Below are 16,010 nucleotides of genomic sequence, written 5' to 3'. Positions count from 1 at the left end.
CTTCTATTAATAAAAATGAACTCTTTATCACCTATTAAATAACATTATATCGGTATTTACCGATGATAAAAAAAATATATATTAGCACTGCCATATTTTTATTTTACATACATATTGTATTTGAGCAAATAAGATAGCATACTTAGATTCCTTTTAAGTCTATATTTCTAAATTAATAAACATATTAAAACATTATTACAGTTATAATTATTAGGACCAAAATACCTAAAAATTAATACTGACTGAATAAGCGCAATAGAGTAGGTCTCTCCTAATTCTCTTTCTAATTACACTTTACGGCAATAAAAAATAGTGTTTAGCTCAATTTACGTCAGAATACATTATTATCACGTGTCATGTATTTAAAATTTCATATTATGTATTACCTTCAACCACTGATCTTAAAATAATCAATAATCAATAATTATTATTACAAACCTAAATAATATATTTCGTAGTAAACATTATTTATTTACTTGGGGATTACAGGTAAATTCAACATTGCTCCCACTTGAAGCTCTAATAGGTGTATCGTGTTCTCATAGAAGTTTCATTTCATAACAAACTTTAATACTCTATTGTACTTGTAGTTTTTGTTTCAAAATTTCGTTTCGAAATAAAGATGTGCTTTTATTACAACGTGTTTTGTTAAAGAGAACAAACTTTTCAATTATCATAACTCACGTTTCAATACACCCCTAAGGGCTTATTCAAATGTTAGAGGTATAACAAACAATTAAATGTTTTGATAATTTCCTTCATTATAAATAATTGTTATATAATCTTGAGATACTAAAAAAGATTTGACAAGAAATTTTATTTTTCGGAAGATATTATTCATAAGTACTTCTACTCTCCTTTTTCACTTTCCACCTTTAGCGATGTGGAACCAGACTGAAAAATAATTCAAATATAATATAAACAAAAAATATTTAATGTTTTTATTTAAAAAGAAAAAAACTTTTAGAAAACATGAAAAATTTTAATCCGCGCCTCTTTAAAACTGCAAATCTCTCTTCGTTGATTTTGATGAGATTTAATTTACGTTTATAAAAAAATCTACTCAAATGAATGAACCTTAAAATACAATCTAAAAGCGCATTTTACTGCATTTTACTGTTACATACTAAAATAACGATGCAACTAACAGTGATTACTTACACAAATAAACGTACATATAAAGTTAATTAAAATGACTCCTGTTTTGCCTGACAGGTGTTAGTTAAAAAAATAAGGGTCTTTAATTGCATTTCACACATTTTTGTCCCGCTTAATTTATTTAGAATAATTAATGTATTGTATACCAGAAAATTTTAAAGCCTTGTAATGATAGTTTCGTGAATTGATAAATAAAGTTGTTCAAATGTTTATTTTTTTATGTATGTTCCTCGACTTCTCTGTTATTTGGGAACCGATTTTTATAATATTTTTTTGCCGGCCAAGACAAAAATATAATTAATAGATAACTACTGAATGCACTGAACAAAAGCTAAAAAAATGTCTAAGTTGGCACAGACCCAAAAAATACGAATACGAATATAGGTACGAATTTTAAATATCAATAATGTATTTTTTTATTATTATGAAGTAGGTAATTGTAATATTATTTTCTATTTTTTTTTTAGTTTGTTCATTGATAAATTTTATTCAATATAGCTATTAGTATATTTTATTCAATATATATATTGAATGAAGTCAGGTATTGTTTTTACTCTTAACATTAATATAATTTATGTTAATATTATATATTTTATTTAAATGCATTGACTATAAGGATAGGTAATATCTGTGTTTTGCTTATTTTGTTGCATCCATACATTATACAATTTTTTATTAGTAACTGCTGTAGAGCTATACAAAGAAAAAACATATTTGTAATTTATATTAGCTGGAAAATATTTATGCTAAAAACAAAGATTCATACTTGCAAATAATAAATACAACAAACATAATAAAATAGCGGTATATTTACTTAACTTCGCATTGTATTTAATGGAAAACAATTCTGAAAATAAACAAGAGAATTACACAAAGTTTACTATTGAATTATACCATAAGCGGTTCACACGATAAGTTACTACGTGGTTATTTAAATGTTTAGGCTATTTGCATACATTTCACGTCCAGGTGCTGGCCGCCGACCGTTCCACACACGACCCGGACTATTCTGCCGAAACTGCTGAATGCTGCTTTATTCCCCTACTTTATTGACTTAGCGACGCCCACTATTCTTGCTCGTGCTGATACTGCTGAATAATATGAAAAAGGGATATTTTGAATCTTTTTAGCTTAAATAAAAATATATATACAAAAATGCTTAGAATATATATTATTTTTATAAGATATTATCTTGATAATAGCAATATGTAATTTTCATAATATATTAATATACACTTAGTGTATTTTCCTTAAATACTCTTCTATCTATCACTATCACTTTAGTAAAATATAAATTATTAAAAAATAAGTAAACGTTTTTTAATATTATAATACGATTAATAATTTAAAAAACTCGGATGAATTTACTTTGTTTTTGGTGTTACCGCTTAAGTTCGAGTTTAGCGGTCGGGCGGAACTATTCAAGTTTTTAAACTTTTTCGCCGCGCATTCAATTAGTTTTATAGTGCAAAGAAAGCGCTTTAATAAAAAATAAAACAGGTGAAAGTAAGATTAACTACTACAAAATAAAGGTAAAAAATAAAATTGTTGCAAATTTTGCATTTTACAAAGAAAAATTTTAACAAAGAAGAAAAGAGGTTTGAATATTTTTTAATAAATCTTCAAATTGTTCTAAATTTTATAGAAATTAATTTTTAAAAATAATAACAACAGAATACACGATATTTTCCTTCATAATTTACCTTGTAAGTACTTGTATATAATAAAAAATAAAAGTGCTTTTTTTAGAAAACGTATAAAAATTTTAACGCGGCGGGATTTGAATCCGCGTCGCGTCGTTTGATAACCGTCCAAGTGTGGAATAACACTCGTAAAATGTTAGAAACAAAAGTGATTGTCTAAAATACATATTATGTAGTTTTTCTAAAATTATTTATCATATAAAACATCTACAAATATTGTCTAGATTTTTAATAACTATTGACGTTAATAAGTATTTTATAATTTTGTACTCCTATTGGTTTCAAATATTAATTCACTATAATTCTTACCAATTATAATAAATGATATAATATAAAGTAATATCATCAGGATTAACGATTAAATTAACAACATTTTAACTTAAATTATATTTAATTTTTATATAAACCATAGAGCAACTAGACGGAACCCTTTACTAAGGTAAAGAATTTGAATTTGAATATTTGAAAATTAGTTCCGAAATTAACTACTGTACTCATTACTGTACTCATTGTAGTAGCAGGAATATTCCTATTTAAAACATTCCAAGCTCCGTACACTCCTATAAAATACCAAAGTATAAATTACACTGCATACCAAATCTGCAAAAAGTGTGAAACATGCAAACAAAAGTTAGAAAATAGCACTCACGGTAAATAGACGACGGTTTTATATGCCTTTTTTGTTCAAGAATCTAGCTAGACTTTCAAATTCGAAATATTTGGTTCTCAGGTTATTGAACGAATACACAGAATTTGGAAAATATAATATGTAAACGTTTTTTTATATACTAATATAATAATTTATTAATGAGACGAAATTGACATACATACATGCACATACATGCGGTATATTTACTGTACACCAATTAAAAATGGGACAGCAATCTATGGGCCATAAGAACCGTAACTTCTACTTTGTAATTGCCCTTGTTTTGGTCCCTATATCATATTTACATTTGATATTTCTTGCTAATAATGATGAAGCTATAGCTATGTACAATCAGGAAAAAGTAACTCACAAAAATTAGATTTATCTACAAACAACTCACTAAGGAAAGTTTGTTTGCTCTCGTTGCTACTTCCTTGTCTACCTCTCGCTACCGGATATAGCGAGTGATGAAGGGGCGCTTCTAACACAAAAGATAAATACCACCTCTGAACAAGAGGAGTAATTGAGATAAACAGATGTGTATTCTACTACACTATAACTTTTTGCCTCCAAATGTAACATATAACAAAATCAACAAAGTTTGTCTAACAACTTATGTTTTCTTCACCAACGTACCTATTTCGCAATAATATACGAACCGATTTCATCGATGTTTGTATAATACCTAAATCTAATCCGTCATGACGTTGATAGCATCATAATATTTATCTTTATGTTGGGAAAAATATTTATTTTTATAGTAGGAGTGATGTCGTCCTTAGTGCAAATTATTTCAAATGTTGCGAATAAAGACTGAAGATGAACAGGTCGGGCTACGAATATACCGTGCCTGTATCTACAACGTACTATGCTACTAATTCAAGGCCACCGCAATATGAAAGAGGGTATGGACAGCTCGCGCCGGTGCCGCTTTACAGTCCCTCTTCACATCCACTCTCTAACTATGCAGACGTATATGAAGGCAATAATGATACTACACTGCGAGCAGAGGAAAGGCATTGGTATATAGAAAATCATAAAAGTTTACAAAGCAATTATAGCACAAGAGATGACACGCCTTCAGAAGATATTAAAGTTAAGAAAGAGGAGGAAAAGAAAACTGACGTTCAAATTACGAGATCAGACGCAGCCCAAATACGACAAAGAAGAAAAGAGGATCGTTGTTCATGTGAATGTTGGCCTACTTCAGACAATAACGGAATTCAAGAAACTGGTGGGAATGATACAACGAGATCTCTGTCAGGAGTGGACATGGTGGCGTCTTATGGAGTATACGGGACGTCGCAAGATGACGATCATTCAGGATTTGCACGTCTTTCTGAAAAGAATGCTACGTTTAGCCAAAGAAATGACACTCCTGTACAGGGTGTGATAGTTAACCAACAAGGAAATAGTGCTGTAGTGAGATCAACGAGTAATTCAGATTCGTCGTGCAGCAAGTGCTGTCGGTGGTCATCCAATGCACCAGCAGCGCAAGCAAATTCTGAAGATTACTGCTGGATTCATTACTGTAGACCAGCGCTCATAGTACTATTACTACTATTTTTTCTAGTGTTGTTGGGAGTTTCAACAGGGTTCTTATTGACAAATAATTGTAAGTATCATTATCATATTATAATCACTTTATATTATCACACACATAATTTAAGACGAAAATGTTAGTTCTTTTATAAAGGTTTGTTAAAATGAAACTCAACTGTTTGATATGATAAAGGCTTTTGTGTACTTTCGTGACTTAAACAAATATATATACAGTTTAATAGAAAATTTAAAGTTAGCAAATTAGGAACATCATAAATATAAAAAAAGCTTAACTCGTGCATTGCTAAAGCAATATAAATGATAAGTGCCGTTTGTATGGCCTACGCCCTTAATTCACAGTTGATTCTGTTGAAATGAAATAGTGAGGTGAGCGAGTGTGGGGCGCGGGTGTGAGCCGCGGGTGTGGGGAGCAGCGTTCCGCTCGTTTTTCTCTCTGACAGAACATTTATTTTAGTGGCACTTTGGCTGCCACGTAGGGGATTTTCAAATTGCAATGAAACTATTGATGAAATTTAAATATTAATCTGCGAACAAATTTCAATTTATTTTATTTTGTATACAATGTTTAAGCTAAAATAGACTTTTATATTTAGACTATCAATTTAGAGTGAACTGGGATTTAGTGTGAATATTCGACTGTGAGGCTTGTTTATATTTCAGAGATTAATTTCCTTAATATTTATTCACTTTTTTGTGTTTATGGGAAAGTGTTGAAATAGAATATGATAAACGTGACTTTTGCAGCGTTTCATTTTAATTAGCTGAAAAGCTGCTGTGGGCGTCTGTGGTTTTCTCTCCGACCGGTAGAAAAGAGAATCTAGTTTAATACGCTGCTCTAATCAATACACTGTTATGAAATATATAATATTTTCAACAATAATATTTGTTATAGTTAAATAAGTTAACTTTACTTTCGCAATTTTTGCTGTGAAAATTTAACTTATTAAATATTTGACACAATTAAGATGGTTAATATTTATACATAATATAAAATCATTTTTATACTAATATTAACATTGGAATATATTGTATTACTCGTTATCATTATCAAGCTCTGTTATCGACTTTTATAAAGTAGGTTACAGTGATATTTGATTTATTTGTAACGAAACCTTATAGAATCACGTGTTGTTTGTTACGATAATTCGAGAAGACATACCTGCGTAATAAATTGTAGAATGTTTTTATATTTTTATCTGTGAGAGACCAGTCGTGGCGCAGGGGCACATAGTGTGTCTGTAAACGCGACTGGTTGTGGGTTCAATCCCCACTCGGGAAAATGAAATATTTATTTTAATTTATATTTTAATATTTTTGCTCTGGTGTCGAGGCAAAATGCTTTTTTTTTACAATTGCTTCCTTTCTTGTACAGTGATAGTGCCATCCAACATTATCTTTTTTTAGCTTTACGCTTCACACATATCAGGATAAGCGGAGGGAACCTGGGAATCTAGTGTTAGACGCCGTTTTCCATTAGAACACTTCCGTTACACACTTTTAAGTAAGCTAAGTTCTTGAGACATTGCTGTTGATTGGTGATAGTAATTATTGTGTAGTTCCATCGGGCGATAGCGCGAGCGGGTTGCTAGTATTATTATTGTTATAATAATTATTGTTATATTAGTATTAGAATTGTCAGCACCACTTTAAATGAAACCACAGTTTTAACTACTCTATAAAAGTCTAATATAATTCGAAAAAAAAAAAATTCCCAAAAATGAAAAAGTTATTTTTTCAAACAAAATAAATAATAAAATTATCGTTTTAAAATAAAACACCATTTGTATAGTATAACATAGGCACGCACACACTTACCTGTCAAATCGGAAACGTCGCACACGTATGTGTGCGTCACACGAAATACAGGTATGAATAAAAATCGTGAAATGAAAAAAAAATCCTGTGTCCAAACTGTTGAGGTTGATTAATTTCTTAGGTGTGGGTTTGAAATATATTACCCTATATGCAGTTTCAATAAAAGAAGCGCTACCTCTTCCACGCTGTATAAATGTTGATACCAAGTCGTGAAGTTTGTAATTCTAAAGTACGTAATTGTTTGTATGTAATGCAAACGTTAAGATAGGTTCCTCCTGTTAAGACGCATTATTACTAAAATAGACGTCAAATAGAGAACACAATATTTTAAATCAAAACTTTTCGTAAGCACTTATATACCTAAATATCATAATAAAAAAAAACAAGAAAAGCCACAATTTTCGACGCTGACGTTCTGTATTACGTAAACGTAGGCTCACTTTGTAACGAAGGAATGAAATTGTCAAGAGGGTTTAACTCCGTTCGATGGACTGTTGAAAAAGTAGAAACGGTTCGTGTAAATTTTTCTTTATTTTTCCTGAGAATTAATTTCTGCCGGTGCCCGGGGACTGATTCACGGGTCACGTTCAACTTTAGCTTTGGAGCGAATGGCTAATCGATCGATTAATTTTCATGCTGTTCGAGCACGAAATTCTTGTGGAATATATGAACCGATTTGAAATATTTACTTCACTAACTTCAATCTACGGTTACATATTACTGCAGTCTTCCAGATGGACGACTTACCTTTTGTGCTAAACGTTGCTTACTTTTAAGTGATATTAAACAGATAATTTGATTGTGCTAAATACTCGTATAATTATTATTGCAAATATACGAAAAATGCTATTTTTATTCTTTTTACTTTAAAGGAATTAACTTAACAGTTTATTATTTCTTTGTTTAAGGCAACAAGCTACGAGCTTAGAAAAGTAATCCCGTATATTTGTTTTGTTTCGTCTTAATGGATTAAGTCGTTTAAATCCATTCAATATCTTGTCTCTTTCTTTAAAAACGATAAGCTCAAAGTAGAAAGCTTAGGCTTTTATTATGAGTGGCACAGAATAATATCTTAAAGGTGAACATTATACTTAGTTTTCACCATTAAATTTAAGTTATTTTCTACATGAATGTCAACACCTTAAAATAGATAATCTATATATTTTTAAAATGTTATACGTTTTACCATATCACGTACCTACCTATGTATGTATATCATAAGGTTTGGGTTATAGTAGAATAACTGAATAAAGATCTCAAAGATATCTAGAAGATTTTTAATAGATTAAGTTTCCTAATAAGGAAATCGAACCCGTTACCATCGCGTACCATCAAATATTTCTATTTACACTTATAATGTGATGAAGCAATATCGTATTTTTTTTAGAATTTATTGAAATAAATAGAATAACGTTCATTTTACTACAATTATTACTAGTGATGTTAGGAAGTAAAGCATTTGAATCACGCACGTTGCTACGCTTGTGTCCTGTACAATGAAATAATTGAGCATAAAGCTATAATTTATACAATAATCAAAGTGAGTAACGGTTACTTAGCACGAAGGCTTCCACTCTAATGTATAAAGACCGGGTGCTGTTTATTATAAAAGTGGTGAATGTATAGTTCCAGGATAGAATAGAAATTTCTGGTTTCTTTCTACTATGAGTTAAGTTTTTTTTGCTTCATGCAGTTTTCCGAACATAACAGGGTAGGTAGAGGCAACCTGGGAACCTAGTGCTAAGAGATTCCGTTCCCATTGAGACACTTCCGTTTCCCGCTTACCGCCGAATTCTGGAGGCATTGTGTGTTGAGTGACGTTTCCTAAATGCTATGTATGATTTTTTAAAAATATTTTTGTTTGTTTCTTAACTTATATTATTGAAATTTCTTAAAGGAGTGACATTATTAAATTACTTTGGAATTATTACATATAATATATATAATATGTAACATAGCGTCAGTAGCCTTTATTTTTTTTTTTTATTTTTTTTTTTTTAATTTTAGAAACTACATCCACGGGCGCATAGTTGCCCGTGCCTTTTTTTATTTTATGAAAGTTCATTTAATGTGGCGTACTTAATTTTGGGACAATTTAGACTGTACTTATATCTAGAGCTTATACTAGAGGGGTTGGATGAGACCCCTACCGACAATTTTTTTTTTTTTTTTTTTTTTTTTTTTTTATTATTATTATTATTATTTTTTTTACATATATTATTATAGTATTTTGTATAATTATTATAGTCTTTTGTATAATTATTATGTATATAGGTGTGAAATTTTAGATTTGGCCTGGCTTATGCAGAACGCCTTCCTTAAGTTTTTGGATCAGTGCCTCTATCACCCTATCGTCTCTTTGTGACATTGCCCCTTTTAGGTTCGCCTCCACCACCTCCGTAAATGAAGCGCCCACCGCTCGGCTGATGAAGTTGCCTATCGCGTCACCGCCATCGTCAGAGTAATAGACACAGGTGTTGGTGTGTCTCGTCACTGCGACGACTGCGTGAGAGACGCTCTCATGTACTCGGATCCGTGCGCGTCCGGTTCGGACGATGACGACGTCTGCGAAGGTCTGCCCCTGAGCCTCATGGAGATGGATGGATGGATGGATCAAGTAGCCTTTATTAATATGCTAGTAGAAGTAGTAGTAGTGTGTAAAAAACCGGTTAAGTGCGAGTCGGGCTTGCCCACCCATACTGTATTAGTTTCAGGATTGTAGGTCAACGGGAAGAATAACTTATGAAAGTTGATAAACTGAAGTTTGCGGGTATATGCACTTTGTATGAAATAAACTACAAAATAAGTTTTTTTTTGTAATATAAATATAAATGTTCGTTTTTCGGATTTTTTCCCTTATTTATTAGTTTTGCTTCTTGCCAAATTCCTTTATTAAATTATATTTCGTTTTGATTAATAATAATGCTGACACACTTAAATTTGCGGGCGTATGCAATCATTTTGTATGAAATAAACTATAAATATAAGCTTGACATGTTTTCCTTTTATGACATACATATAAATTTTCGCTTTTCGGATTTTTCTACTTCTAATTTAAGTTCTCACTATGTGCCACATTTCATAACTCTAGGTCCATGGAAAGTACCTTACAGGGTTTGATTATGCGACGACTTTTATACAATATGCAGCAAAAACGATGCATGCATGCACCCGCAAAATCTAATTCGCAAACTTTTATAAGTACTGTACTGTTCTCGTTCAACTACAATGTTGAAATTGGTATGAAAGCCGAGGTCGCGAGTCCGACTCGCACTTGACCGGTTTTTTAATCATATATAGCTGCTTATTATTATTTACTATATAAAAAAATATAATTTGTATATATATCGAATCAAAGCGAGCTAACGATCTCAAGATAGAGATCGCACCCTGGCTGGCTGGTGCGTGATTGCGCTTGACACCCGTAATATCCGGTAGCTGCCCACCGATGATATCAATTTCAATTTGTTGCGGCGATGTACCGGCCGCCTCGATTCCTTGTAAATCGATATCACTTCAGTTTCCTGTTGCGTCCCTACCGGATTTAATCTCGGACTCGATTGAAATGCACTCTATCCGCTATCTGTTAAATTTTCCTCTTTTCAGCTTTATAATTATTGAAATGCTTAACAGCGTGGTACATCTTTTGATAGCTACATAACCTACCAATATGTTTATTTGCAATATTATTAAGTAAAAACTACGGATATAATTTACATAATCCTTGTAACATATGAATATTCACGTCACATGTGAGTCAAATTCCTGCAAGTATTTGTATTATAATGAGAATTTAATTTTCATTAATCGAAAATATTTTATCCTAATGCATAGAATGTCAATCTTTTGTGTATTTAGAATTATTTATGGTTCTCTATAAAAGATTAAATACACTAGATACAGTTTAGTTTTTTTGGCAGACGAACAAATTTTTTTTTGATTGCATAGCTACAGTTTCGAACGTGGAATTGAGTTTGATATTTGCATAACGTTTTTTCGAACCTTAGCTACGTGTCATGAGAGTCGATGCCGGCTCTCCGTCTAACATTGTGCAACGATCGGATTCGTTTAACACGTGACTGGGCACCGGTCGTAGTTAATGGCCTCGTATATGTAAAGGACAGGCGCGGTACGTCCAACCAATTTGCAATAAAACAATATGGCATCCCAGCACACCCTGGCCTGTGACCGCGCGTTTTGCCAGCAGGACTGCGGAGTGCGGAGTGCGGACCCATTAGGTGTGACCTCTATGTGACATTTCTAAATGTTATTTTCTCTGCCTAAATTGAAATTAATCCGGTATGGACCAGTGTTTGGAAGACTCGTATTTCCCATGTTATGTTTGAAATTGAAAAATTTTGAATCGATAATTATTATTTATATAATATACCTGTATATAATCTTCTGTATATTTGTCGTACTGGAAAAACAAACCAAAACACAAAATAATAATTTTAAAATTTGAGTTGGCTGTTTTGCTGTTTGTCCTGACTAATCTTCGGAACAGGTGAACCAATTTTAATAGGAGTAATATTGAAAAATAGAGGAATTTTTGGTGCAAAATATATGATACTTTTTATTCTGGAATTCCCGCGGAATTGAGATTTACTTCTTTTTTTGTGTGAGAAAACCTACATATTATCTAGATAAATATGAAATAAGTAAACATTTTTTCCAAAAAAAAATTCTTCTCTATTTTAAATGTGCATGTACTTTCTAGAACAGTATAGATAGCTATACTAAAGTAATTAATCAATTATCTCTTAATACACTTAAACAATATTAAATAAATATTCGTATAGTTCAAGCAGGCAAAGTCGCGTGCTCCTGCTTTTAATTAAAGTAAAATTTTAAAATTTATAGTGATAGCTGATAATTTTATGAACTTTAGTTTGAGTTCATGTTACTATGAATTTCAAATTTCAAATATCCAAAATATATAACATTTAGTAGTACATAAAACTATTGAAGCAGACAACAAGTAAAGTTAGACAACTGCGGCGCGTATGAACTGGACTGCCTTAATAATTAGATTATTGTGGTTTCTGCTCTAAATAACAATTCGAATGGATTTACAAATGAACTACGCGACATTGTTATTTTAAATAATACAACACTGAATAATTTAAACATTATATCAATTTTGTGTAGACTTGAATATACGTTTTATTGGATTCTTTAAAAAGAAAAAACTTGATCTTATATGATATTCTTTTCCATGAAAAACTAAACTTTATAGATCGTTCGTACAAAGAATAATTAACAGAGATGCATTTTATACAAAGTATTAAGCTTATAATATTTTTTCTATTGTTGCAGATTTACATTATCAACCACGACCTCCAGCCCCAGAAGGTAAGTTCCTGCAAACTTAACTGATTACTGTTATTACTTTACATTACGGAACCAAGATAAGTAATTAGTTGTCATTAAAAATCTATTTAATTTATTACTAAAAGTCTATATATTTATTGTATTTTTCTATAAAGCGAGAGTATGAAATTTACTTATCCTAGTCTTAAGCATTTTTTGTACTTCCAGAATCTTTCTATAATCTTGTGAAATGTCAAAGTGCGGCGATTTTAACTTAGTCATATTTAGAAAACATGATATAGTAATACTTAGAAAACAATTTGAATATTAAATTTATCAAAATTATAAATTCTAATCAAAACAAGTACGAAAATGTAACAAAACTTAAAAATATATATATTAATGTCATTTATTTTTTACTTAGATATTTTTACTAACAAATAAATGTGAGTCTGTAAATAAATTTATTAAAAAAAAAGTCCCGCTGCTTTAATAAAGTGGTAGTCAAGATAATAGTAAAAATATGAAGCCTGTAACTTTTCATTTTCAATAAATTTACTTGACTTCGATTTTGATATAATTTTTATACTTGACTGGGTAAGCATTATTTGGAAAGGACAGACAGCTTAGATCACGGCTTTAGCTTTTCAGATTGTCCCACTCTACTGAATTTGATTTTCCTTTTGTCGAGTAAGTATTCTATTAACATAAATGTTGGGGCTGTTGGTTGGCGTTGGTCTGATGGCGAGTTCATTACTTAAGGTTCTATTCACATGGAACGACGATTTACGTTCAATAGATGCCATGCTTTTAAAAGCAAACGTTTATGAACCTTTACAAAAAGAATGAAATAAAAGCCTCAAAACTGATTTTCATTTTTCATAAGGAAATCTTTTATAAAATTTATATTTTTTTAAATAAGTAAAGTAAGTGTTTTTTAAATAAGTAAATAAGTAAAGTAAGTAAAGTAAGCTCATCTACAATTCTAAGGCTACTATTTTATATGTTATTTATGTAAACCTATAATTAAATCCAAAACCAAAATTTATTGCTTTAAAATATTGATCAATATTTCTCAACTTTATTTCATACCTTTTTTCTCATAGATAATTGTATATATATATATATATATATCACATAGATATATTGCTTGAAACAATATATCAATTATTATATTACGATCTTCATATATGTAAATACATATGGAACAATTCTAAAATACAAATTTTAAGCATCATTTCCCAGTTATCAGATAATAATTGTATTGTGAAATATAATATAATAGCGGTAATTATAACGTGCGATGACTTTGTTCTGTTTGGAACTTTACAAGCCTTATCTTAGGTCGGCACGTGTCTCGTGCGGGTGACATGCCAACTACGTCGAGAGCCAGCTAAATCGTTTTGTTCAGAGTTTGCGAAGGCGCGTCCCACATTAACCTCTTTAGTCCGTCCCATATTATATTATGGCTGAAACTACTTACATTATAAGTGATTATTCGTGTTTTACATGAAATGTTAACACGGTTTGTTATGATTACAGACATTTTGGTATATAGAAATAAAAATATATATCGTTTAAATATATTTTATTTTATATTTTCATTCGTTGCTGTTAAAAAATAAAAAAAAACTAAGATAAATATTGGGTGGGAATTCATAATAACCAATAATCATTCACCTTATATTTGTTTAATACAGTTAAAGTACTTAAGTATCTTAATGGAATTGTTTCGATGCGAATGCGATGTTTATTTTTTATAGATGCTTACGGCGTATAAAAATAAAGTATACAGCAAAATATATGGATCTACTTATCGATAATTTAAACAGTTAGAGCGTAGCTGAAAGAGCAGCGCGGTGAATATCCTAATTTTCTTCAATTCACGAGGCATCCGCCATCATTTTTATCTCCCCTCCTGTCTCCATTTATATCAGGCGTCTACAGCGATTCGCCTTCTAGAATTGTGTTTGTTTCTTCGAAATTGTTATTTCCGACTGCTTTCGTTTCTTTAAGCGGATTCATCTACAACCTTTATAAAAGTCAAGGAAATGAATTCTTGGTTAAATCCCAATTCTTGATCTTATTTTCTTCCAAATCAAATGTACGTTTTCGTTTTGAAATAACATTGATTTGTATAGTATAAATCGAATGAAAACCAAATCTATAGCAATATGAAATATTCATATTTCAATAAGATATTATGGAATGGATTTTAGTAAGGCATAATTTAAAATGTGATAAAATAGATTGTTGCTGTTATTAAGGTTATATTTTATTATTACAATTAAGTATATTTTATTCATTCATAAGTTTTATAAATTCCTAAACGTTTTTATTCTCTCTCATTTAAAAAAAATATATCTAAAATGACAAGATAAACGAAAAAATATTCCAAGTAAAAATTTTGAAAGAAAATTGTATATTAACTTTTACTTAAGCCTTGTGTGACTTCGCACTCGACAATCTCTGCTCGGAATTTTAACTAGGCGATAGAGATCGGTAATCCCAAAGCCTGCTAACACAATGCAGCGGTGAGGCGGATTCGCATCTTATTTTAGATCGCTTTAATAATTTAGTCACGGACTCGTCCCCCAGGTACAAAATTGGAAATTGTGCTATTCTTCAAGGTTTGCCTTAATCATGTCACTGCAGATCGTCCTGTTTATTTACGAAGCTTGTTTGTTTCTTACTAGCGATCTAAAGCCACATACATTTGCTGATATAACTATTTAATTCTGCCCAATAAATGCGGTATAGAACTGGATTTTATAAGTATTTAATTTTTCGAATAGTAGCCCTAAGATACTTTCATTAACGTTAATTGTGATTTTACATATAGGTACTGTACACTTACATTACAACTGACTAGCCCACTAGACGTAAAATTTGCAAGAGGATTAAATTACAAATATTTTTTAATATAAGTTATCATTTTTTGTGCAGAAGCATGTGAAAAAACTTTCTGCCGATGGGGAGCGGAATGTGTTTCACTGGGTGACGGTCGCGCTCACTGCGCTTGCCCTACCAGCTGCCCCTCATCAGCTACACCAGTCTGCTCCACTGCGGGCAGGACCTATCGCAACCATTGCTATCTGAGAAAAGAAGCCTGCGAGAGACGCCTTAATTTGCGCATCAAACATGAGGGCGAATGTGGTACGTAATCGTTTTTATAATATAAAAAAAAATCTTATCAGCTCCACGCTGTATCCTGGAGGAGGAGGCATTGTGTGTTGAGTCGCGGAACTCAACGCCGCGCTTTGCCTGATCACCAGAGTGAAGAATAATAAGAAGAATTGGAAATATAAATATAAATAAATATTAAATTTCTTCGAGTGGGGATCGAACCCACAACCAGTCGCGTTTACAGTCGCACTTCGTGCCCCTGCGCCAGACTGTCCTTAATATCATAATATAATATTTTAGATATACCGATAAGCTATATCTTTTATTGCCTCCAATAACACGACATAATGTTTCTTAAGCCACATCTTTTTATTTGTAGTTCTTATAGCATAAATTTTATCACGGCTTTTAAAGGTCTCCGATGTAACTGCAAAACTCGTATCTTTAGTTAAAATGCGAAAAATATACAACGTTCCTGCATAAATTTCAAAGTAAATTAGTGTAGACGGTAAATAACAAAACATGAATAACCCTTTACCCCAAGTCATCTCGTAAAATATGTCGTCTCGCGACAGCAATTGCAAGTATTTTGCCACGGTAAATTGAACTGGAGTTTTAGTTCATTTAACATCTGGGGGAGACTTTTCTAAAAATACATACTTACTTAACGCGGCCAAAAGTTA

The 16,010-nt window shown here is 31.2% G+C and overlaps 1 protein-coding gene across 2 annotated transcripts in view; it reads left to right on the top strand.

The window, feature by feature from the left end:
• LOC146535637 (agrin-like) overlaps window positions 1-16,010 on the top strand; it is a 97,210-nt gene that overhangs the window by 33,963 nt on the left and 47,237 nt on the right. Inside the window, exons 1-3 of one of the 2 annotated variants that reach the window (XM_085190651.1) lie at window positions 4,264-5,125; window positions 12,208-12,243; window positions 15,148-15,357. In XM_085190651.1, coding sequence (XP_085046777.1) covers window positions 4,330-5,125; window positions 12,208-12,243; window positions 15,148-15,357 — 1,042 coding nt within the window. In that variant the 5' untranslated portion in view covers window positions 4,264-4,329. Of the gene's footprint in view, window positions 1-4,263; window positions 5,126-12,207; window positions 12,244-15,147; window positions 15,358-16,010 lie in introns of those variants that run through there. The other variant, XM_085190652.1, reaches the window with a different exon arrangement.

The sequence above is a fragment of the Heliconius melpomene genome, chromosome 10 (assembly GCF_056956725.1).
Source record: "Heliconius melpomene rosina isolate 202511_hmr_F chromosome 10, ASM5695672v1, whole genome shotgun sequence".
NCBI classification, from domain to species: domain Eukaryota; kingdom Metazoa; phylum Arthropoda; class Insecta; order Lepidoptera; family Nymphalidae; genus Heliconius; species Heliconius melpomene.
This window is presented reverse-complemented; position numbering and strand designations above follow the sequence as displayed.